This window comes from Siphateles boraxobius, unplaced genomic scaffold, assembly GCF_051911475.1.
Source record: "Siphateles boraxobius isolate OS27281-9 unplaced genomic scaffold, OSU_SipBor_1 289, whole genome shotgun sequence".
Lineage (NCBI taxonomy): Eukaryota > Metazoa > Chordata > Actinopteri > Cypriniformes > Leuciscidae > Siphateles > Siphateles boraxobius.
In genome coordinates, this window is record NW_027508907.1 from 5,001 (window position 1) to 32,500 (window position 27,500).

The 27,500-nt window shown below is 41.7% G+C and overlaps 1 protein-coding gene across 2 annotated transcripts; it reads left to right on the forward strand.

Annotated features, from left to right (window-relative positions):
- Positions 1–585: 585 nt before the first annotated feature.
- Positions 586–26,846, forward strand: LOC143753444 (C->U-editing enzyme APOBEC-2-like). 2 transcript variants are annotated; one of them, XM_077245752.1, is made up of 4 exons: positions 586–678; positions 1,960–2,200; positions 23,932–24,455; positions 26,026–26,846. In XM_077245752.1, exons 1-3 carry the CDS (start codon positions 588–590, stop codon positions 24,452–24,454), a joined length of 855 nt encoding a protein of 284 aa, XP_077101867.1. In that variant the 5' UTR covers positions 586–587; the 3' UTR covers position 24,455; positions 26,026–26,846. The 2 variants fall into 2 exon arrangements, with proteins under 2 accessions (XP_077101867.1, XP_077101869.1); XM_077245754.1 differs by lacking the exon at positions 586–678.
- Positions 26,847–27,500: the final 654 nt, after the last annotated feature.

Here is a 27,500-nt window from a genome sequence, read left to right on the forward strand (position 1 = left end):
AGGATTTTTTGGACATTCCTTGCTATTTTTTCACTTACAAAAAAGTATCAATGGTGCTACCGTGACCTTTTTTTCTACTTCGTTTTTTTTAGCGCGATATTATTGGAAATACCCTGGAAAGCTATGTAAATACATGAATTTGGCTATCAATGTATAGATCAGGGGATTTTAAATGCCACAGACTCCCATGATCATTATATGCGAGGGATCACCAAACTAAAATTCAAAAGGTCGCGTTTTTACGTACTATGACCCAATTTGTGAAACATATAGGCTATCTGTAAAAAATAGCTATTTAGAAAATGTTTTTATACCAATTTAAGTTATTCTATTCCATTTCACACACACAGACACACACACTATATGGAGAACGGGACTGAGGTAAAACTCGCGCCTAGCGACAGCTCCATATTGTTTGAACTATTTCTGGCGTTCCCACTGCTTTTATCCATTTAAGTCGCATTATACGTGTTTCACAATATATTTTTTTTAACTGTCTCGAAGCATCTTCACAGAAAACCATGAAGCCCTAAACGTGAACAAAATAGCGATCTCGTCTGTCGACACTTCACCAGGAGCGTGTCTGGATGACAACAACACACTCCCCGTTTTGTAATGCATTTTTTCATCACCTCAGGAGAAGAGCTTTTAAAAGAATGATTGACAGAAGTTTATCAGGTACGTACGCACCTCACGCTATGTAAATTACGCCGTAAGGTTGGCGGGGTTTCTACAAGATAAACGTTATTTAAGAGGCACAACTGCGCAAAATAGTGCGATTTGCTTTATAAAATACATTTCTGTTCCAGATACAGTCAACGAAATCAGCGAGCCTTATGCAGAGTCAAGTAGGCTACGTTTAACTTGTTTCAAGTTTGTTGTTTTTTTTGTTTGGTTTTTCCGGGAAAATTAGACAAACTTTGTCGTTTCAAATATTTTTTTTTTTTGCAGTGCATCAACTGTGAACTCAAACGAAATTCGTCGGTCACTCAGTCAAACTTCTTTGAACGCGAGGTTTGGGCCTGATTTTGTTTGAAATTACGTCACACCTTCATATTCATATCAAAAATCTATTGAAAAATGATCTCAATGATACTAAATTAACCCTTATCCGAGGCAAAGTTAATACTTTCGAACGTAAATCTCTTTAGCAATGAACGTTTGAGCAATAAAATAATCCTGATGTGGTTTTGCACCTCAAGACAGATTATATTTGTATCAGATGATTCGCTGCGAGTTACACCAGTTAAAGTTGTTCTATATAATTACATATTTTCAGTGTGTTCGAACAATAGTGCATTAATAAAAACATTAATGACCCAGCTGACAGTGAACGTTCTGTGAAGGTTCTCTCAACGTTATGAACAAACGTTCTTCCAGTAACATTAATAGAACGTTTTCGCAAAGTTATCTGGTCTTTAATAATGTTCTCAAAACAAAAACATTATCTTTCGTGGAACGTTTACCTCAAACGTTTCAGTTGGACGTTTTGTCTGATGTTTTTTTTTAAATGTAACTACTTGTTTTGGAACGTTCAGAGAACATTATAAAGTAACGTTCCCGTAATGTTTGAAGAATGATACAATGGAATGTTCCCTCAACGTTCACAAAACCAACAAAAACATTAAGATTTTGAACATTCAGAAATAATGTTTCCAAAACTTATTGGGAACACTAGCAAAAGTTCTTAGAACTTATTTTTGTTATATTTTGAGCTCTGGATATTAATCAACCAACTTCAAGATGCTTTTACTTCACTATGCGCTTGCAACAACAACAATCTGTCTGATATCCGAGAAAGAAGTGTCCAACTTTTGATGCTATATATCCTGTGTAAGATTTCGTTTATCATCTCTATGGCCAGGAGGTCTTTTAATAGAACAGACGACAGCTGCACGCACACACACACACACACACACTCTAGTGCTGTTATAAATACTGAGGTGTGTGTGTGTTTAGTTTCAAAGATGGCCGACAGAAAGAGCAGCAGTGGCGGCGGCTCTCGTCAGACCGTAAAGAGGAAAGAGAGAGCAGAAAATGAGGCGAAGAAAGAAGAGAAACCTAAAGAAGGAGAGAAAGCTGAGGTGAATGGAAAGAAGGAGCCGGTGGAGAACGGAGAGAACGGAGAGGCCGCTGCCGGTGTGGAGAACGGAGAGAAGCCGGAGCTGATGGAGCTGCCGCCGTTCGAGATCATCACCGGGTGAGTCTGAAAACCTCTCCATCCCAAACCTGAGCGCACTCGTCCTCCTGTGGAACACAACTGATGTTCAGCAGAACCAACGACCTGGTGTTGTGCAAAGACTGAAAACATCTCATTGATGGTTGCATGCAGAATCCATAGAGCTGCTCCATTGCACAAAAGGTTCTTCAGATTATTAAAATGTTCTTCACACTTATAGAAAAAAATGGTTCTTTTTAAGAACTTACCACTGAAAGTGACAAAATGGGTTTTTTGATGCCATTGAAGCACCATTCAATTTACTTTTGGAACCTTAAAAGTTGTTGTCGATGTTACTCGTGCGCTAAACTTCAAGTCTCCTCAAGTCTTATGATAATGTGTGAGGAAAAGGCCAACATTTAAGTCACACTTTTGCTCACAAACTTGCTGAATCACAATTGGTCATGTGATATGCGAGAACCAATGGTGTTTGGGATCAATGACGCCTTCTAGCGGAGTGTGTGAATCTACACAAACACCGATGGCAGCAGATGACAAGATTTTCAGGGGAATTAATGAATAATTATGTTTTTTTTCCATCTTGTGACTTCATAAGACTTGGAATGCACTCTTTATTGGCATTGATGAAGAACCTTTAACAACCATGGCACAACTTAAAGAGTGGAAAAGGGTTAATATTGAACGAATATTGAATCCTGAACGTTTCTTTGGGGAGCCAAAAATGGTAGTGTTTCTCCTGAGCATAATCTCCTGGGAAATGCGTGAACGTTTGGGTCGAAGCTTGTGTACCCAACCCCCACCAAGGTCGATCATGACAGGCGGTGATGTGTCTCGCTGTCTGCTGAGTGTTATCTAAAGAACACACTCTTAAAAATAACGCTAGAGCATCCATCTGGTGCTTTAAAGAATCCGGAAACCAAAACACCAATCGGAAGAACCTGAAGAAGTTTACTACTCTCTAAAAAAATGCTAGGTTGTTTTAACCCAATTTTGGGTCAAATATGGACAACCCCAAACGTTGGGTTAAAAATTGTATTTAATTTCATTTCAAATTTAACCCAATGGCTTGGTTTGTCCATATTTGACCCAAATTTGGGTTAAAACATCCCAGCATTTTTTAGAGTGCTGCAAAATGAACGTGGATGTTGGGAACTATTCATATTATGCTCATTTCAAGATTTTTAATTGGTATCTAAAGCACATTTGTGATATTTAAGAGATTATTGCTGGATTTCTAAAGGGTTAAACGGGTATTTGCATTTCCGAATCCGTTTAAGAATCCAAGCGTGTTTGATAACGCTGATGAGTTTGATTCTGTCGACACATTAAAGCTGTGAATTGTTGTGGATCATCTACTGGCAGGTGCTCAATACAGATCAACCAGGTTCCTGTGGCAGCAAACACACACAATGCCTCCAAACCAAAGCCTCTCACGACACACACGGTTCTGTATATGGGTCAGACTCCTGTATAAAGTTCTGCCACCGCTGAGGGTATTTATAACCCAACAGCCCTTCCATCTGTCAGCCTGTGAAGGAGCTGCTCAAAACCACCACAGAAACCCCCTCTGAGGCCAAAGACTGGGAAATAATGCAACCGAGATGCACATTTAACCTGTTAACTGTAAATAATAACCCCGCTTTTGGAGCGTAGCATGAACTTCACTGAATGTAATTCATGAAAGCTTTGGAATACAGACTGAAGGCTGGTTCATTTTAAAGAGACACTCAGCAGATTATTGCAGCAGTCAAAGAACCAGAAGGTTACAGACGTTTAAGTTGAGTGTAAAGCAAATGTAACACTGGGTTAAAAACCACCCAATTTGGGTTGATTTCAACCCAAGGGCTGGGTAAATATAGGACAGAACATATGTTGAGTTAATTTGACCCAGCAAATTGGGTTATTTATTTAACCCAGCATAATGGGTAGATTTAACCCATACTGGGTTGATTGATTTTTACTATAGTTCATACATGAATTAATGTTTACAGATTACAACTTAAAATTTTAACTTTTTAAAAAAAAAACTCCTCAAAACCACTGGTCTGCATGATAATTTCATTATTTTCGATCATATTTTACACAGCTTTGAATACATATTGCCAACTTTTAAGGTTGTTTAACAAATATTAGAAGTAAAAATTAAAAATGTTTAAGTAATTCGAGTGTAATGGCCCAGTCTCTGTTGTGCTGTTTCCTCGTAACGCACTGGATCTCGTGCTGGAGTTTCACTCTTTTAGCAGAAATATGCTCCATAAACTGTCCATAAAACAACCAGTGAACAGTTCTGAGAACATATTTTAACTTTCGAAGTTCATATTCTGTATCTTTTTTGAATAACTTCATCAAATGCTATGCAAGGCATCAGGCGTTTCCATCACGCGAAAAGACCAACCTGACATTCGTGACTCACATCGCGCCCCTGTATGTTGCTTTGCATAAAATTAAACGATATACAGAACAATAATGTATTTATAGATAAAATAAAATGCACACAAACCTCTATCTCTACGTCTGATCCAGGATCTCGCTAACACAAAAACTACCCAAACACTGTGTTGTTACGTCTGATCCAGGATCTCGCTAACACAAAAACTACCCAAACACTGTGTTGTTACGTCAGATCCAGGATCTCGCTAACACAAAAACTACCCAAACACTGTGTTGTTACGTCTGATCCAGGATCTCGCTAACACAAAAACTACCCAAACACTGTGTTGTTACGTCTGATCCAGGATCTCGCTAACACAAAAACTACCCAAACACTGTGTTGTTACGTCTGATCCAGGATCTCGCTAACACAAAAACTACCCAAACACTGTGTTGTTACGTCAGATCCAGGATCTCGCTAACACAAAAACTACCCAAACACTGTGTTGTTACGTCAGATCCAGGATCTCGCTAACACAAAAACTACCCAAACACTGTGTTGTTACGTCTGATCCAGGATCTCGCTAACACAAAAACTACCCAAACACTGTGTTACGTCTGATCCAGGATCTCGCTAACACAAAAACTACCCAAACACTGTGTTGTTACGTCTGATCCAGGATCTCGCTAACACAAAAACTACCCAAACACTGGGTTGTTACGTCTGATCCAGGTTCTCGCTAACACAAAAACTACCCAAACACTGTGTTGTTACGTCTGATCCAGGTTCTCGCTAACACAAAAACTACCCAAACACTGTGTTGTTACGTCTGATCCAGGATCTCGCTAACACAAAAACTACCCAAACACTGTGTTGTTACGTCTGATCCAGGATCTCGCTAACACAAAAACTACCCAAACACTGTGTTGTTACGTCTGATCCAGGATCTCGCTAACACAAAAACTACCCAAACACTGTGTTGTTACGTCTGATCCAGGATCTCGCTAACACAAAAACTACCCAAACACTGTGTTGTTACGTCAGATCCAGGATCTCGCTAACACAAAAACTACCCAAACACTGTGTTGTTACGTCTGATCCAGGATCTCGCTAACACAAAAACTACCCAAACACTGTGTTGTTACATCTGATCCAGGATCTCGCTAACACAAAAACTACCCAAACACTGTGTTGTTACGTCTGATCCAGGATCTCGCTAACATAAAAACTACCCAAACACTGTGTTGTTACGTCTGATCCAGGAGCTGAGTAACACAAAAACTACCCAAACACTGTGTTGTTACGTCAGATCCAGGATCTCGCTAACACAAAAACTACCCAAACACTGTGTTGTTACGTCTGATCCAGGATCTCGCTAACACAAAAACTACCCAAACACTGTGTTGTTACGTCTGATCCAGGATCTCGCTAACACAAAAACTACCCAAACACTGTGTTGTTACGTCTGATCCAGGTTCTCGCTAACATAAACACTACCCAAACACTGTGTTGTTACGTCAGATCCAGGATCTCGCTAACACAAAAACTACCCAAACACTGGGTTGTTACGTCTGATCCAGGTTCTCGCTAACACAAAAACTACCCAAACACTGGGTTGTTACATCTGATCCAGGATCTCGCTAACACAAAAACTACCCAAACACTGGGTTGTTACGTCTGATCCAGGATCTCGCTAACACAAAAACTACCCAAACACTGGGTTGTTACGTCTGATCCAGGATCTCGCTAACACAAAAACTACCCAAACACTTGTGTTGTTACGTCTGATCCAGGATCTCGCTAACATAAAAACTACCCAAACACTGTGTTGTTACGTCTGATCCAGGTTCTCGCTAACACAAAAACTACCCAAACACTGTGTTGTTACGTCTGATCCAGGTTCTCGCTAACACAAAAACTACCCAAACACTGTGTTACGTCTGATCCAGGATCTCGCTAACACAAAAACTACCCAAAAACTGTGTTGTTACGTCTGATCCAGGATCTCGCTAACACAAAAACTACCCAAACAGTGGGTTGTTACGTCTGATCCAGGATCTCGCTAACACAAAAACTACCCAAACACTGTGTTACGTCTGATCCAGGATCTCGCTAACACAAAAACTACCCAAAAACTGTGTTGTTACGTCTGATCCAGGATCTCGCTAACACAAAAACTACCCAAACAGTGGGTTGTTACGTCTGATCCAGGATCTCGCTAACACAAAAACTACCCAAACACTGTGTTGTTACGTCTGATCCAGGATCTCGCTAACACAAAAACTACCCAAACACTGGGTTGTTACGTCTGATCCAGGATCTCGCTAACACAAAAACTACCCAAACACTTGTGTTGTTACGTCTGATCCAGGATCTCGCTAACATAAAAACTACCCAAACACTGTGTTGTTACGTCTGATCCAGGATCTCGCTAACACAAAAACTACCCAAACACTGGGTTGTTACGTCTGATCCAGGATCTCGCTAACACAAAAACTACCCAAACACTGTGTTGTTACGTCTGATCCAGGATCTCGCTAACACAAAAACTACCCAAACACTGTGTTGTTACGTCTGATCCAGGATCTCGCTAACACAAAAACTACCCAAACACTGGGTTGTTACGTCTGATCCAGGATCTCGCTAACACAAAAACTACCCAAACACTTGTGTTGTTACGTCTGATCCAGGATCTCGCTAACATAAAAACTACCCAAACACTGTGTTGTTACGTCTGATCCAGGATCTCGCTAACACAAAAACTACCCAAACACTGGGTTGTTACGTCTGATCCAGGATCTCGCTAACACAAAAACTACCCAAACACTGGGTTGTTACGTCTGATCCAGGATCTCGCTAACACAAAAACTACCCAAACACTGTGTTGTTACGTCTGATCCAGGATCTCGCTAACACAAAAACTACCCAAACACTGGGTTGTTACGTCTGATCCAGGATCTCGCTAACACAAAAACTACCCAAACACTTGTTACGTCTGATCCAGGATCTCGCTAACACAAAAACTACCCAAACACTGTGTTGTTACGTCTGATCCAGGATCTCGCTAACACAAAAACTACCCAAAAACTGTGTTGTTACGTCTGATCCAGGATCTCGCTAACACAAAAACTACCCAAAAACTGTGTTGTTACGTCTGATCCAGGATCTCGCTAACACAAAAACTACCCAAACACTGTGTTGTTACGTCTGATCCAGGTTCTCGCTAACACAAAAACTACCCAAACACTGGGTTGTTACATCTGATCCAGGATCTCGCAAACACAAAAACTACCCAAACACTGTGTTGTTACGTCTGATCCAGGATCTCGCTAACATAAAAACTACCCAAACACTGGGTTGTTACGTCTGATCCAGGATCTCGCTAACACAAAAACTACCCAAACACTTGTTACGTCTGATCCAGGATCTCGCTAACACAAAAACTACCCAAACACTGTGTTACGTCTGATCCAGGATCTCGCTAACACAAAAACTACCCAAAAACTGTGTTGTTACGTCTGATCCAGGATCTCGCTAACACAAAAACTACCCAAACACTGTGTTGTTACGTCTGATCCAGGTTCTCGCTAACACAAAAACTACCCAAACACTGGGTTGTTACATCTGATCCAGGATCTCACAAACACAAAAACTACCCAAACACTGGGTTGTTACATCTGATCCAGGATCTCGCTAACACAAAAACTACCCAAACACTGGGTTGTTACGTCTGATCCAGGATCTCGCTAACACAAAAACTACCCAAACACTGGGTTGTTACGTCTGATCCAGGATCTCGCTAACACAAAAACTACCCAAACACTTGTTACGTCTGATCCAGGATCTCGCTAACACAAAAACTACCCAAACACTGTGTTACGTCTGATCCAGGATCTCGCTAACACAAAAACTACCCAAACACTGTGTTGTTACGTCTGATCCAGGTTCTCGCTAACACAAAAACTACCCAAACACTGTGTTACGTCTGATCCAGGATCTCGCTAACACAAAAACTACCCAAAAACTGTGTTGTTACGTCTGATCCAGGATCTCGCTAACACAAAAACTACCCAAACACTGTGTTGTTACGTCTGATCCAGGTTCTCGCTAACACAAAAACGACCCAAACACTGGGTTGTTACATCTGATCCAGGATCTCGCTAACACAAAAACTACCCAAACACTGGGTTGTTACATCTGATCCAGGATCTCGCTAACACAAAAACTACCCAAACACTGGGTTGTTACGTCTGATCCAGGATCTCGCTAACACAAAAACTACCCAAACACTGGGTTGTTACGTCTGATCCAGGATCTCGCTAACACAAAAACTACCCAAACACTTGTGTTGTTACGTCTGATCCAGGATCTCGCTAACACAAAAACTACCCAAACACTGTGTTGTTACGTCTGATCCAGGATCTCGCTAACACAAAAACTACCCAAAAACTGTGTTGTTACGTCTGATCCAGGATCTCGCTAACATAAAAACTACCCAAACACTGTGTTGTTACGTCTGATCCAGGATCTCGCTAACACAAAAACTACCCAAACAGTGGGTTGTTACGTCTGATCCAGGATCTCGCTAACACAAAAACTACCCAAACACTGTGTTGTTACGTCTGATCCAGGATCTCGCTAACACAAAAACTACCCAAACACTGGGTTGTTACGTCTGATCCAGGATCTCGCCAACACAAAAACTACCCAAACACTTGTGTTGTTACGTCTGAACCAGGATCTCGTTAACATAAAAACTACCCAAACACTGTGTTGTTACGTCTGATCCAGGATCTCGCTAACACAAAAACTACCCAAACACTGGGTTGTTACGTCTGATCCAGGATCTCGCTAACACAAAAACTACCCAAACACTGTGTTGTTACGTCTGATCCAGGATCTCGCTAACACAAAAACTACCCAAACACTGGGTTGTTACGTCTGATCCAGGATCTCGCTAACACAAAAACTACCCAAACACTGTTACGTCTGATCCAGGATCTCGCTAACACAAAAACTACCCAAAAACTGTGTTGTTACGTCTGATCCAGGATCTCGCTAACATAAAAACTACCCAAACACTGTGTTGTTACGTCTGATCCAGGATCTCGCTAACACAAAAACTACCCAAACAGTGGGTTGTTACGTCTGATCCAGGATCTCGCTAACACAAAAACTACCCAAACACTGTGTTGTTACGTCTGATCCAGGATCTCGCTAACACAAAAACTACCCAAACACTGTGTTGTTACGTCTGATCCAGGATCTCGCTAACACAAAAACTACCCAAACACTTGTGTTGTTACGTCTGATCCAGGATCTCGCTAACATAAAAACTACCCAAACACTGTGTTGTTACGTCTGATCCAGGATCTCGCTAACACAAAAACTACCCAAACACTGGGTTGTTACGTCTGATCCAGGATCTCGCTAACACAAAAACTACCCAAACACTGTGTTGTTACGTCTGATCCAGGATCTCGCTAACACAAAAACTACCCAAACACTGGGTTGTTACGTCTGATCCAGGATCTCGCTAACACAAAAACTACCCAAACACTTGTTACGTCTGATCCAGGATCTCGCTAACACAAAAACTACCCAAACACTGTGTTACGTCTGATCCAGGATCTCGCTAACACATAAACTACCCAAAAACTGTGTTGTTACGTCTGATCCAGGATCTCGCTAACACAAAAACTACCCAAACACTGTGTTGTTACGTCTGATCCAGGTTCTCGCTAACACAAAAACTACCCAAACACTGGGTTGTTACGTCTGATCCAGGATCTCGCAAACACAAAAACTACCCAAACACTGTGTTGTTACGTCTGATCCAGGTTCTCCCTAACACAAAAACTACCCAAACACTGGGTTACATCGGATCCAGGATCTCGCAAACACAAAAACTACCCAAACACTGTGTTACGTCTGATCCAGGATCTCGCTAACACAAAATCTACCCAAACACTGTGTTGTTACGTCTGATCCAGGAGCTGAGTAACACAAAAACTACCCAAACACTGTGTTGTTACGTCTGATCCAGGATCTCGCTAACACAAAATCTACACAAACACTGTGTTGTTACGTCTGATCCAGGAGCTGAGTAACACAAAAACTACCCAAACACTGTGTTACGTCTGATCCAGGATCTGGCTAACACAAAAACTACCCAAACACTGTGTTGTTACGTCTGATCCAGGATCTCGCTAACATAAAAACTACCCAAACACTGTGTTGTTACGTCTGATCCAGGATCTCGCTAACACAAAAACTACCCAAACACTGTGTTGTTACGTCTGATCCAGGATCTCGCTAACACAAAAACTACCCAAACACTGGGTTGTTACGTCTGATCCAGGATCTCGCTAACACAAAAACTACCCAAACACTGGGTTGTTACGTCTGATCCAGGATCTCGCTAACATAAAAACTACCCAAACACTGTGTTGTTACGTCTGATCCAGGTTCTCGCTAACATAAAAACTACCCAAACACTGGGTTGTTACGTCTGATCCAGGATCTCGCTAACACAAAAACTACCCAAACACTTGTGTTGTTACGTCTGATCCAGGATCTCGCTAACACAAAAACTACCCAAACACTGTGTTACGTCTGATCCAGGATCTCGCTAACACAAAAACTACCCAAAAACTGTGTTGTTACGTCTGATCCAGGATCTCGCTAACATAAAAACTACCCAAACACTGTGTTGTTACGTCTGATCCAGGATCTCGCTAACACAAAAACTACCCAAACAGTGGGTTGTTACGTCTGATCCAGGATCTCGCTAACACAAAAACTACCCAAACACTGGGTTGTTACGTCTGATCCAGGATCTCGCTAACACAAAAACTACCCAAACACTTGTGTTGTTACGTCTGATCCAGGATCTCGCTAACATAAAAACTACCCAAACACTGTGTTGTTACGTCTGATCCAGGATCTCGCTAACACAAAAACTACCCAAACACTGGGTTGTTACGTCTGATCCAGGATCTCGCTAACACAAAAACTACCCAAACACTGTGTTGTTACGTCTGATCCAGGATCTCGCTAACACAAAAACTACCCAAACACTGGGTTGTTACGTCTGATCCAGGATCTCGCTAACACAAAAACTACCCAAACACTTGTTACGTCTGATCCAGGATCTCGCTAACACAAAAACTACCCAAACACTGTGTTACGTCTGATCCAGGATCTCGCTAACACAAAAACTACCCAAAAACTGTGTTGTTACGTCTGATCCAGGATCTCGCTAACACAAAAACTACCCAAACACTGTGTTGTTACGTCTGATCCAGGTTCTCGCTAACACAAAAACTACCCAAACACTGGGTTGTTACATCTGATCCAGGATCTCGCAAACACAAAAACTACCCAAACACTGTGTTGTTACGTCTGATCCAGGATCTCGCTAACATAAAAACTACCCAAACACTGTGTTGTTACGTCTGATCCAGGAGCTCAGTAACACAAAAACTACCCAAACACTGTGTTGTTACGTCTGATCCAGGATCTCGCTAACACAAAAACTACCCAAACACTGTGTTGTTACGTCTGATCCAGGTTCTCGCTAACACAAAAACTACCCAAACACTGGGTTGTTACATCTGATCCAGGATCTCGCAAACACAAAAACTACCCAAACACTGGGTTGTTACGTCTGATCCAGGATCTCGCAAACACAAAAACTACCCAAACACTGGGTTGTTACGTCTGATCCAGGATCTCGCTAACATAAAAACTACCCAAACACTGGGTTGTTACGTCTGATCCAGGATCTCGCTAACATAAAAACTACCCAAACACTGGGTTGTTACGTCTGATCCAGGATCTCGCTAACATAAAAACTACCCAAACACTGTGTTGTTACGTCTGACCCAGGAGCTGAGTAACACAAAAACTACCCAAACACTGTGTTGTTACGTCTGATCCAGGTTCTCGCTAACATAAACACTACCCTAACACTGGGTTGTTACGTCTGATCAAGGTTCTCGCTAACATAAACACTACCCAAACACTGTGTTGTTACGTCTGATCCAGGATCTCGCTAACACAAAAACTACCCATACACTGGGTTGTTACGTCTGATCCAGGTTCTCGCTAACATAAAAACTACCCAAACACTGTGTTGTTACGTCTGATCCAGGTTCTCGCTAACATAAAAACTACCCAAACACTGTGTTGTTACGTCTGATCCAGGTTCTCGCTAACACAAAAACTACCCAAACACTGGGTTACATCGGATCCAGGATCTCGCAAACACAAAAACTACCCAAACACTGTGTTACGTCTGATCCAGGATCTCGCTAACACAAAATCTACCCAAACACTGTGTTGTTACGTCTGATCCAGGATCTCGCTAACACAAAATCTACACAAACACTGTGTTGTTACGTCTGATCCAGGAGCTGAGTAACACAAAAACTACCCAAACACTGTGTTACGTCTGATCCAGGATCTCGCTAACACAAAAACTACCCAAACACTGTGTTGTTACGTCTGATCCAGGATCTCGCTAACACAAAAACTACCCAAACACTGTGTTGTTACGTCTGATCCAGGATCTCGCTAACACAAAAACTACCCAAACACTGTGTTGTTACGTCTGATCCAGGATCTCGCTAACACAAAAACTACCCAAACACTGTGTTGTTACGTCAGATCCAGGATCTCGCTAACACAAAAACTACCCAAACACTGTGTTGTTACGTCAGATCCAGGATCTCGCTAACACAAAAACTACCCAAACACTGTGTTGTTACGTCTGATCCAGGATCTCGCTAACACAAAAACTACCCAAACACTGTGTTACGTCTGATCCAGGATCTCGCTAACACAAAAACTACCCAAACACTGTGTTGTTACGTCTGATCCAGGATCTCGCTAACACAAAAACTACCCAAACACTGGGTTGTTACGTCTGATCCAGGTTCTCGCTAACACAAAAACTACCCAAACACTGTGTTGTTACGTCTGATCCAGGTTCTCGCTAACACAAAAACTACCCAAACACTGTGTTGTTACGTCTGATCCAGGATCTCGCTAACACAAAAACTACCCAAACACTGTGTTGTTACGTCTGATCCAGGATCTCGCTAACACAAAAACTACCCAAACACTGTGTTGTTACGTCTGATCCAGGATCTCGCTAACACAAAAACTACCCAAACACTGTGTTGTTACGTCAGATCCAGGATCTCGCTAACACAAAAACTACCCAAACACTGTGTTGTTACGTCTGATCCAGGATCTCGCTAACACAAAAACTACCCAAACACTGTGTTGTTACATCTGATCCAGGATCTCGCTAACACAAAAACTACCCAAACACTGTGTTGTTACGTCTGATCCAGGATCTCGCTAACATAAAAACTACCCAAACACTGTGTTGTTACGTCTGATCCAGGAGCTGAGTAACACAAAAACTACCCAAACACTGTGTTGTTACGTCAGATCCAGGATCTCGCTAACACAAAAACTACCCAAACACTGTGTTGTTACGTCTGATCCAGGATCTCGCTAACACAAAAACTACCCAAACACTGTGTTGTTACGTCTGATCCAGGATCTCGCTAACACAAAAACTACCCAAACACTGTGTTGTTACGTCTGATCCAGGTTCTCGCTAACATAAACACTACCCAAACACTGTGTTGTTACGTCAGATCCAGGATCTCGCTAACACAAAAACTACCCAAACACTGGGTTGTTACGTCTGATCCAGGTTCTCGCTAACACAAAAACTACCCAAACACTGGGTTGTTACATCTGATCCAGGATCTCGCTAACACAAAAACTACCCAAACACTGGGTTGTTACGTCTGATCCAGGATCTCGCTAACACAAAAACTACCCAAACACTGGGTTGTTACGTCTGATCCAGGATCTCGCTAACACAAAAACTACCCAAACACTTGTGTTGTTACGTCTGATCCAGGATCTCGCTAACATAAAAACTACCCAAACACTGTGTTGTTACGTCTGATCCAGGTTCTCGCTAACACAAAAACTACCCAAACACTGTGTTGTTACGTCTGATCCAGGTTCTCGCTAACACAAAAACTACCCAAACACTGTGTTACGTCTGATCCAGGATCTCGCTAACACAAAAACTACCCAAAAACTGTGTTGTTACGTCTGATCCAGGATCTCGCTAACACAAAAACTACCCAAACAGTGGGTTGTTACGTCTGATCCAGGATCTCGCTAACACAAAAACTACCCAAACACTGTGTTACGTCTGATCCAGGATCTCGCTAACACAAAAACTACCCAAAAACTGTGTTGTTACGTCTGATCCAGGATCTCGCTAACACAAAAACTACCCAAACAGTGGGTTGTTACGTCTGATCCAGGATCTCGCTAACACAAAAACTACCCAAACACTGTGTTGTTACGTCTGATCCAGGATCTCGCTAACACAAAAACTACCCAAACACTGGGTTGTTACGTCTGATCCAGGATCTCGCTAACACAAAAACTACCCAAACACTTGTGTTGTTACGTCTGATCCAGGATCTCGCTAACATAAAAACTACCCAAACACTGTGTTGTTACGTCTGATCCAGGATCTCGCTAACACAAAAACTACCCAAACACTGGGTTGTTACGTCTGATCCAGGATCTCGCTAACACAAAAACTACCCAAACACTGTGTTGTTACGTCTGATCCAGGATCTCGCTAACACAAAAACTACCCAAACACTGTGTTGTTACGTCTGATCCAGGATCTCGCTAACACAAAAACTACCCAAACACTGGGTTGTTACGTCTGATCCAGGATCTCGCTAACACAAAAACTACCCAAACACTTGTGTTGTTACGTCTGATCCAGGATCTCGCTAACATAAAAACTACCCAAACACTGTGTTGTTACGTCTGATCCAGGATCTCGCTAACACAAAAACTACCCAAACACTGGGTTGTTACGTCTGATCCAGGATCTCGCTAACACAAAAACTACCCAAACACTGGGTTGTTACGTCTGATCCAGGATCTCGCTAACACAAAAACTACCCAAACACTGTGTTGTTACGTCTGATCCAGGATCTCGCTAACACAAAAACTACCCAAACACTGGGTTGTTACGTCTGATCCAGGATCTCGCTAACACAAAAACTACCCAAACACTTGTTACGTCTGATCCAGGATCTCGCTAACACAAAAACTACCCAAACACTGTGTTGTTACGTCTGATCCAGGATCTCGCTAACACAAAAACTACCCAAAAACTGTGTTGTTACGTCTGATCCAGGATCTCGCTAACACAAAAACTACCCAAAAACTGTGTTGTTATGTCTGATCCAGGATCTCGCTAACACAAAAACTACCCAAACACTGTGTTGTTACGTCTGATCCAGGTTCTCGCTAACACAAAAACTACCCAAACACTGGGTTGTTACATCTGATCCAGGATCTCGCAAACACAAAAACTACCCAAACACTGTGTTGTTACGTCTGATCCAGGATCTCGCTAACATAAAAACTACCCAAACACTGGGTTGTTACGTCTGATCCAGGATCTCGCTAACACAAAAACTACCCAAACACTTGTTACGTCTGATCCAGGATCTCGCTAACACAAAAACTACCCAAACACTGTGTTACGTCTGATCCAGGATCTCGCTAACACAAAAACTACCCAAAAACTGTGTTGTTACGTCTGATCCAGGATCTCGCTAACACAAAAACTACCCAAACACTGTGTTGTTACGTCTGATCCAGGTTCTCGCTAACACAAAAACTACCCAAACACTGGGTTGTTACATCTGATCCAGGATCTCACAAACACAAAAACTACCCAAACACTGGGTTGTTACATCTGATCCAGGATCTCGCTAACACAAAAACTACCCAAACACTGGGTTGTTACGTCTGATCCAGGATCTCGCTAACACAAAAACTACCCAAACACTGGGTTGTTACGTCTGATCCAGGATCTCGCTAACACAAAAACTACCCAAACACTTGTTACGTCTGATCCAGGATCTCGCTAACACAAAAACTACCCAAACACTGTGTTACGTCTGATCCAGGATCTCGCTAACACAAAAACTACCCAAACACTGTGTTGTTACGTCTGATCCAGGTTCTCGCTAACACAAAAACTACCCAAACACTGTGTTACGTCTGATCCAGGATCTCGCTAACACAAAAACTACCCAAAAACTGTGTTGTTACGTCTGATCCAGGATCTCGCTAACACAAAAACTACCCAAACACTGTGTTGTTACGTCTGATCCAGGTTCTCGCTAACACAAAAACGACCCAAACACTGGGTTGTTACATCTGATCCAGGATCTCGCTAACACAAAAACTACCCAAACACTGGGTTGTTACATCTGATCCAGGATCTCGCTAACACAAAAACTACCCAAACACTGGGTTGTTACGTCTGATCCAGGATCTCGCTAACACAAAAACTACCCAAACACTGGGTTGTTACGTCTGATCCAGGATCTCGCTAACACAAAAACTACCCAAACACTTGTGTTGTTACGTCTGATCCAGGATCTCGCTAACACAAAAACTACCCAAACACTGTGTTGTTACGTCTGATCCAGGATCTCGCTAACACAAAAACTACCCAAAAACTGTGTTGTTACGTCTGATCCAGGATCTCGCTAACATAAAAACTACCCAAACACTGTGTTGTTACGTCTGATCCAGGATCTCGCTAACACAAAAACTACCCAAACAGTGGGTTGTTACGTCTGATCCAGGATCTCGCTAACACAAAAACTACCCAAACACTGTGTTGTTACGTCTGATCCAGGATCTCGCTAACACAAAAACTACCCAAACACTGGGTTGTTACGTCTGATCCAGGATCTCGCCAACACAAAAACTACCCAAACACTTGTGTTGTTACGTCTGATCCAGGATCTCGTTAACATAAAAACTACCCAAACACTGTGTTGTTACGTCTGATCCAGGATCTCGCTAACACAAAAACTACCCAAACACTGGGTTGTTACGTCTGATCCAGGATCTCGCTAACACAAAAACTACCCAAACACTGTGTTGTTACGTCTGATCCAGGATCTCGCTAACACAAAAACTACCCAAACACTGGGTTGTTACGTCTGATCCAGGATCTCGCTAACACAAAAACTACCCAAACACTGTTACGTCTGATCCAGGATCTCGCTAACACAAAAACTACCCAAAAACTGTGTTGTTACGTCTGATCCAGGATCTCGCTAACATAAAAACTACCCAAACACTGTGTTGTTACGTCTGATCCAGGATCTCGCTAACACAAAAACTACCCAAACAGTGGGTTGTTACGTCTGATCCAGGATCTCGCTAACACAAAAACTACCCAAACACTGTGTTGTTACGTCTGATCCAGGATCTCGCTAACACAAAAACTACCCAAACACTGTGTTGTTACGTCTGATCCAGGATCTCGCTAACACAAAAACTACCCAAACACTTGTGTTGTTACGTCTGATCCAGGATCTCGCTAACATAAAAACTACCCAAACACTGTGTTGTTACGTCTGATCCAGGATCTCGCTAACACAAAAACTACCCAAACACTGGGTTGTTACGTCTGATCCAGGATCTCGCTAACACAAAAACTACCCAAACACTGTGTTGTTACGTCTGATCCAGGATCTCGCTAACACAAAAACTACCCAAACACTGGGTTGTTACGTCTGATCCAGGATCTCGCTAACACAAAAACTACCCAAACACTTGTTACGTCTGATCCAGGATCTCGCTAACACAAAAACTACCCAAACACTGTGTTACGTCTGATCCAGGATCTCGCTAACACATAAACTACCCAAAAACTGTGTTGTTACGTCTGATCCAGGATCTCGCTAACACAAAAACTACCCAAACACTGTGTTGTTACGTCTGATCCAGGTTCTCGCTAACACAAAAACTACCCAAACACTGGGTTGTTACGTCTGATCCAGGATCTCGCAAACACAAAAACTACCCAAACACTGTGTTGTTACGTCTGATCCAGGTTCTCCCTAACACAAAAACTACCCAAACACTGGGTTACATCGGATCCAGGATCTCGCAAACACAAAAACTACCCAAACACTGTGTTACGTCTGATCCAGGATCTCGCTAACACAAAATCTACCCAAACACTGTGTTGTTACGTCTGATCCAGGAGCTGAGTAACACAAAAACTACCCAAACACTGTGTTGTTACGTCTGATCCAGGATCTCGCTAACACAAAATCTACACAAACACTGTGTTGTTACGTCTGATCCAGGAGCTGAGTAACACAAAAACTACCCAAACACTGTGTTACGTCTGATCCAGGATCTGGCTAACACAAAAACTACCCAAACACTGTGTTGTTACGTCTGATCCAGGATCTCGCTAACATAAAAACTACCCAAACACTGTGTTGTTACGTCTGATCCAGGATCTCGCTAACACAAAAACTACCCAAACACTGTGTTGTTACGTCTGATCCAGGATCTCGCTAACACAAAAACTACCCAAACACTGGGTTGTTACGTCTGATCCAGGATCTCGCTAACACAAAAACTACCCAAACACTGGGTTGTTACGTCTGATCCAGGATCTCGCTAACATAAAAACTACCCAAACACTGTGTTGTTACGTCTGATCCAGGTTCTCGCTAACATAAAAACTACCCAAACACTGGGTTGTTACGTCTGATCCAGGATCTCGCTAACACAAAAACTACCCAAACACTTGTGTTGTTACGTCTGATCCAGGATCTCGCTAACACAAAAACTACCCAAACACTGTGTTACGTCTGATCCAGGATCTCGCTAACACAAAAACTACCCAAAAACTGTGTTGTTACGTCTGATCCAGGATCTCGCTAACATAAAAACTACCCAAACACTGTGTTGTTACGTCTGATCCAGGATCTCGCTAACACAAAAACTACCCAAACAGTGGGTTGTTACGTCTGATCCAGGATCTCGCTAACACAAAAACTACCCAAACACTGGGTTGTTACGTCTGATCCAGGATCTCGCTAACACAAAAACTACCCAAACACTTGTGTTGTTACGTCTGATCCAGGATCTCGCTAACATAAAAACTACCCAAACACTGTGTTGTTACGTCTGATCCAGGATCTCGCTAACACAAAAACTACCCAAACACTGGGTTGTTACGTCTGATCCAGGATCTCGCTAACACAAAAACTACCCAAACACTGTGTTGTTACGTCTGATCCAGGATCTCGCTAACACAAAAACTACCCAAACACTGGGTTGTTACGTCTGATCCAGGATCTCGCTAACACAAAAACTACCCAAACACTTGTTACGTCTGATCCAGGATCTCGCTAACACAAAAACTACCCAAACACTGTGTTACGTCTGATCCAGGATCTCGCTAACACAAAAACTACCCAAAAACTGTGTTGTTACGTCTGATCCAGGATCTCGCTAACACAAAAACTACCCAAACACTGTGTTGTTACGTCTGATCCAGGTTCTCGCTAACACAAAAACTACCCAAACACTGGGTTGTTACATCTGATCCAGGATCTCGCAAACACAAAAACTACCCAAACACTGTGTTGTTACGTCTGATCCAGGATCTCGCTAACATAAAAACTACCCAAACACTGTGTTGTTACGTCTGATCCAGGAGCTCAGTAACACAAAAACTACCCAAACACTGTGTTGTTACGTCTGATCCAGGATCTCGCTAACACAAAAACTACCCAAACACTGTGTTGTTACGTCTGATCCAGGTTCTCGCTAACACAAAAACTACCCAAACACTGGGTTGTTACATCTGATCCAGGATCTCGCAAACACAAAAACTACCCAAACACTGGGTTGTTACGTCTGATCCAGGATCTCGCAAACACAAAAACTACCCAAACACTGGGTTGTTACGTCTGATCCAGGATCTCGCTAACATAAAAACTACCCAAACACTGGGTTGTTACGTCTGATCCAGGATCTCGCTAACATAAAAACTACCCAAACACTGGGTTGTTACGTCTGATCCAGGATCTCGCTAACATAAAAACTACCCAAACACTGTGTTGTTACGTCTGACCCAGGAGCTGAGTAACACAAAAACTACCCAAACACTGTGTTGTTACGTCTGATCCAGGTTCTCGCTAACATAAACACTACCCTAACACTGGGTTGTTACGTCTGATCAAGGTTCTCGCTAACATAAACACTACCCAAACACTGTGTTGTTACGTCTGATCCAGGATCTCGCTAACACAAAAACTACCCATACACTGGGTTGTTACGTCTGATCCAGGTTCTCGCTAACATAAAAACTACCCAAACACTGTGTTGTTACGTCTGATCCAGGTTCTCGCTAACACAAAAACTACCCAAACACTGGGTTGTTACATCTGATCCAGGATCTCGCTAACACAAAAACTACCCAAACACTGTGTTACGTCTGATCCAGGATCTCGCTAACACAAAAACTACCCAAAAACTGTGTTGTTACGTCTGATCCAGGTTCTCGCTAACATAAAAACTACCCAAACACTGTGTTGTTACGTCTGATCCAGGATCTCGCTAACACAAAAACTACCCAAACACTGTGTTGTTACGTCTGATCCAGGTTCTCGCTAACACAAAAACTACCCAAACACTGGGTTGTTACATCTGATCCAGGATCTCGCAAACACAAAAACTACCCAAACACTGTGTTGTTACGTCTGATCCAGGTTCTCGCTAACATAAAAACTACCCAAACACTGTGTTGTTACGTCTGATCCAGGTTCTCGCTAACACAAAAACTACCCAAACACTGGGTTACATCGGATCCAGGATCTCGCAAACACAAAAACTACCCAAACACTGTGTTACGTCTGATCCAGGATCTCGCTAACACAAAATCTACCCAAACACTGTGTTGTTACGTCTGATCCAGGATCTCGCTAACACAAAATCTACACAAACACTGTGTTGTTACGTCTGATCCAGGAGCTGAGTAACACAAAAACTACCCAAACACTGTGTTACGTCTGATCCAGGATCTCGCTAACACAAAAACTACCCAAACACTGTGTTGTTACGTCTGATCCAGGATCTCGCTAACATAAAAACTACCCAAACACTGTGTTGTTACGTCTGATCCAGGATCTCGCTAACACAAAAACTACCCAAACACTGGGTTGTTACGTCTGATCCAGGATCTCGCTAACACAAAAACTACCCAAACACTGGGTTGTTACGTCTGATCCAGGATCTCGCTAACATAAAAACTACCCAAACACTGTGTTGTTACGTCTGATCCAGGATCTCGCTAACATAAAAACTACCCAAACACTGGGTTGTTACGTCTGATCCAGGAGCTGAGTGACACAAAAACTACCCAAACACTGTGTTGTTACGTCTGATCCAGGATCTCGCTAACACAAAATCTACACAAACACTGTGTTGTTACGTCTGATCCAGGAGCTGAGTAACACAAAAACTACCCAAACACTGTGTTACGTCTGATCCAGGATCTCGCTAACACAAAAACTACCCAAACACTGTGTTGTTACGTCTGATCCAGGATCTCGCTAACACAAAAACTACCCAAACACTGTGTTGTTACGTCTGATCCAGGATCTCGCTAACATAAAAACTACCCAAACACTGTGTTGTTACGTCTGATCCAGGATCTCGCTAACACAAAAACTACCCAAACACTGGGTTGTTACGTCTGATCCAGGATCTCGCTAACACAAAAACTACCCAAACACTGGGTTGTTACGTCTGATCCAGGATCTCGCTAACATAAAAACTACCCAAACACTGTGTTGTTACGTCTGAACCAGGATCTCGCTAACATAAAAACTACCCAAACACTGTGTTGTTACGTCTGATCCAGGATCTCGCTAACATAAAAACTACCCAAACACTGTGTTGTTACGTCTGATCCAGGATCTCGCTAACACAAAAACTACCCAAACACTGGGTTGTTACGTCTGATCCAGGATCTCGCTAACACAAAAACTACCCAAACACTGGGTTGTTACGTCTGATCCAGGATCTCGCTAACATAAAAACTACCCAAACACTGTGTTGTTACGTCTGATCCAGGATCTCGCTAACATAAAAACTACCCAAACACTGGGTTGTTACGTCTGATCCAGGATCTCGCTAACACAAAAACTACCCAAACACTGGGTTGTTACGTCTGATCCAGGATCTCGCTAACACAAAAACTACCCAAACACTGGGTTGTTACGTCTGATCCAGGATCTCGCTAACACAAAATCTACCCAAACACTGTGTTGTTACGTCTGACCCAGGAGCTGAGTAACACAAAAACTACCCAAACACTGTGTTGTTACGTCTGAACCAGGATCTCGCTAACACAAAAACTACCCAAACACTGTGTTGTTACGTCTGATCCAGGATCTCGCTAACATAAAAACTACCCAAACACTGTGTTGTTACATCTGATCCAGGATCTCGCTAACATAAAAACTACCCAAACACTGTGTTGTTACGTCTGATCCAGGATCTCGCTAACATAAAAACTACCCAAACACTGTGTTGTTACGTCTGATCCAGGATCTCGCTAACACAAAAACTACCCAAACACTGTGTTGTTACGTCTGATCCAGGATCTCGCTAACACAAAAACTACCCAAACACTGTGTTGTTACGTCTGATCCAGGATCTCGCTAACACAAAAACTACCCAAACACTGGGTTCTTACGTCTGATCCAGGATCTCGCTAACACAAAAACTACCCAAACACTGTGTTGTTACGTCTGATCCAGGATCTCGCTAACACAAAAACTACCCAAACACTGTGTTGTTACGTCTGATCCAGGATCTCGCTAACATAAAAACTACCCAAACACTGTGTTGTTACGTCTGATCCAGGATCTCGCTAACATAAAAACTACCCAAACACTGTGTTGTTACGTCTGATCCAGGATCTCGCTAACACAAAAACTACCCAAACACTGTGTTGTTACATCTGACCCAGGTGCAGGGTAACACAAAAACTACCCAAACACTGTGTTGTTACGTCTGATCCAGGAGCTGAGTAACACAAAAACTACCCAAATACTGGGTTGTTACATCTGACCCAGGTGCAGGGTAACACAAAAACTACCCAAACACTGAAAAAATAACCCAAAAAATGGACCCAAAAGGCTCAACCCAGGATTTGGGTAGAAAAAATAACCCAAGATTTTTTAGAGTGTTAACTAAACATGTTGTATTTTACACAAAATATATATTTTACAAAATAACCTGATCTCTAAAATTACTAGAAAATCAGAGCCATATGTCTAACCGAGTTGTGTTCCAAATTTGAATTTGATGTCACAAAAATCAAGCCGCGAAAAGATTTCACAAGTATGCGACTCATTTCCAGGTTCCAGTATTCAGGTCTTAACTTCACCGCTTCATCTGCCCACAGGGATCGCATTGACCCGTTCTTCTACAAGTTCCAGTTCAAGAACGTCGAGTACTCGTCCGGCCGGAATAAAACCTTCTTGTGTTACCTGGTGGACCAGGGCTCAGACAGCCTCCTCCGCGGATACCTCGAGGACGAGCACGCGGGCGCCCACGCCGAGGACGCCTTCTTCCAGCAGGTCCTACCCAACTACGACCCAGCCTGCAAATACACCATCACCTGGTACATGTCGTCCAGCCCGTGCGCGGCCTGCGCCGGGAAGCTGACGGAGATCCTGAAGGCCAGGAAAAGCGTTCGTCTGGCGATCTTCTCCGCACGGCTCTTCGAGTGGGAGGAGCCTGAGATCCGGGCGGGGCTAAAGGCGCTAGCGGCCGCCGGCTGCAAACTGCGCATGATGAAGCCGCTGGATTTCACCTACACCTGGGACACGTTCGTAGAGAACGACGAGGAGCCGTTCACGCCGTGGGAGGACTGTCAGGACAACTACGAGTACTATCAAGATAAACTGGCCGACATCCTGCAGTGATGTAAGAGGAGATCATTAACATACGACACGCTAGATGTGTCTAACAATGTAATCGATACTATCGTTATTTGAAGCGTTAAGTTACTTTCAATAGGTGATTTGCTCTATTTTGATCTCTACTGTAAACATCAGTGTTTATATCCAAACTATAAACTTTTATCCCAGTTCTATGATAATTTGATTTATTGTAAGTCAGAAATAACGATAGAGTGTGGTTGAAAAGACTGTTTGTGTTAAGGCCCGTTCACACCAAGAACGATAACTATAAAGATAACGAAAAAGATATAGTTCTAAAAATCGTTCTCCATATTAAAGATTCGCAGAGTTCACAGCACAACTATACTGTCATTGAATCATTCACTCAAGAGATTCGCTCAAAAACACTGATTCATCCAGTCATGAAACAAGTGAAGTCTTAATGAGTGAGTCATTGAATCATTCATTCATTCATTCAAATTTTTAATAGACTGCAGCAATTAACATTTGTCAGAACTTCTAGTAAATTAAATGTTAGTTTGTTTAGTTGTCTGTTCCGAATCGTGATCTCTGTTTAAAACAAATCAATCGTGATTCTCAATTTATCCAGAATCGTGCAGCCCTTCGACACGCATTTACAAAAAAGAAAATATGTAGCGCACTCCAGCACTGACATCCAAGCAGTTAATATAGTGAACGAAAACTAAAACCATAAAAACACTTTTGTTACTCGATATAAAATACATTTAAAATATTAATAAAAACTATAATAGCATCCGAGCTGACAAAATGCGTTTTATGAACGTTTTGCTAACGTTCCCATTGAGTTATGAAAACATTATTTCTGAATGTTCTTTGGACGTTCAAGACATCCAGTGTTTTATAAATGTTTTTTCTTGGTTATGTGAACGTTATGAACATTTCATTGTATCATTCTTAAAACATTATGGAACGTTACTTTACTTGTTTCAAAACGTCCAGAGAACATTCTAGTCACATTTAAAAAAAACGTTAGATGAACGTCCAACTAAAACATTTCAGGTAAAAATGTTTTTCTGCTAACATTATTAAAGACTAAATAACTTTGAACGAACTTTTTATGAATGTTACTGGAAGAATGTTTTTTCATAGCTTTGTGAGAACGTTCTTCGCTGGGATCTCAGTATTAATAAAACAACATTGCAATAAAATATGGCATTATTAGTAATTGGAATTTTTCATTTAACAGTAATGACTACAAATATACGTACTTTGCCATCTGGGATGAAAGATAATCGCAATAAATTATGGGAAAGCCTTATTTTGTGAGGGAGCATAATTTTTAGATTAGCAATGTTCAGAACAGCATGCTACTATTTATGCAAAATATAGATCTGTCTGCAGCAGTTTGTGTCGTGTGTTATTCTGAACAGTGTCCAGAAACGCTCTGGAGTCTGAAGTCCTCATATATCTCATATATCGTAGGGATCATTTGATGATTCAGGTCTCGTCTCACTTTAGCTTCTAGGTCAAGATGTTCTCGTGACGTTTGATATATTTTAGACTATTCAAACTCTCATTGTGCTAATTAAAGCAAGTGTTTTTATCTTTTGCAGGATAATGAAGCGATATCGAAGAGAGAGTGTGTGTGTGTGTGTGTGTGAGAGAGAAACCCGTGCCAATCTTTCTCTTTCTGCATCCACACGCTGAGAGACGTATAAACATTACTCGTGGCTTCTGCACTGACAGCCTGAAATACAAGAATCCTGTCAAATCCATGGATTACTAGTACTTGTGTTTTCTGCAGGAAGGGGATTTAGACTTTTTAATAATTAGTTTTGTTTGAATGAAATCACTGTGTGTTGTTCATCTGTTTACTTTTCTTTGATGTGACAATTCATATTTCATAGTTTTATATTCTGAGCCTGTGAACTAGCTAGCTAAAACATGTTCTAAGAACGTTTTGCCAATGTTCCCATTAAGTTACAAAAAAGCGTTATTTCTGAATGTTTAAAACATTGTTTTTTATGTTTTTTCTTGGTTATGTGAATGTTAAGGAACATCATTCTTCAAACATTATGTGAACGTTACATTTGAATGTTCTGAAACAATTAGAAACATTTAAACAACATGACGAACATCCGTCAGAAATAAAACGTTTGTCTTTAACTTTGAGAAAACCTTGTCAGGACGTGCTCTGTTACCCGAGTAGAACTTCAATTTTACTTTATCATTTTATATTCACAAATTCATACTGAGCACTGTGAAATGCAGGTAATTCAGGAGTTTTGTATTTATACACTGCAAACTAAACTTAAACTTGGGTCGCAGCTGTAGGCCATGAAATAGTTGAGCAAGCAATAAATAAATAAATACACTAAATAAAAAACGACCTTCACTGTTGTTAGAAAAACGAATAAAACATGTATTGTTTTGGTGTGCGGTTCTTCTTTTTGTGTATTACAACTTACAGATACAAACACACAAATATTCACTTCAGCATATTTGAGGTGTTTCAGCCGAAATCAGTTCTGCTACGAACAGCGGTTTACTTAAAAGCATCTTTAAGCACACACACATAATAAATCAAAAATACGATCTGTTTATAGCCACACATATAGATAAATATCATAACAGGGAGATATTTGAAACCCATCATACACATTCTCTGCTGATAAGTAAACAAACCACTTACAAAACAAAAACACCATAGTATTTTTTTATACATATACCAAGGTAATGTTTTTGGCAGTGTACTACCCAAGGTAAATCACAGTAAATGTAAAAGACTTACAGGCAGATTTATAGGTGACGTTCACGGGTGACCGTTAATCTGCGCGCGCAGACGTAGAAAACGCGCCAAACTAGATCACTTACAGTCTAATCAATACATTTGTCTATACAAAACTAGCGTACTTTTGTTTGTATATTATAATGATATCGATCTAGTTTTGTTCGGTAAAGTTTCTCCACTCACTCAGTCTCATAGAGACAGAGCGAATTTAGGCCACGCCCACTGGGCGGGAAAACAATCCCGCCGTCCCCATTAGGCTTGTTCGACTTGAACCGGCGCTGCACAGACCGATCGGTT

What these genes read in the sequence shown, in the direction of transcription:
- LOC143753444 (XM_077245752.1), top strand. Translation starts at nt 588, where the DNA reads ATGACAACAACACACTCCCCGTTTTGTAATGCATTTTTTCATCACCTC. An exon ending in GATTGACAGAAGTTTATCAG is followed by an intron (nt 679 to 1,959) that starts GTACGTACGCAC and finishes GTGTGTGTTTAG; the next exon opens with TTTCAAAGATGGCCGACAGA. An exon ending in CCGTTCGAGATCATCACCGG is followed by an intron (nt 2,201 to 23,931) that starts GTGAGTCTGAAA and finishes ATCTGCCCACAG; the next exon opens with GGATCGCATTGACCCGTTCT.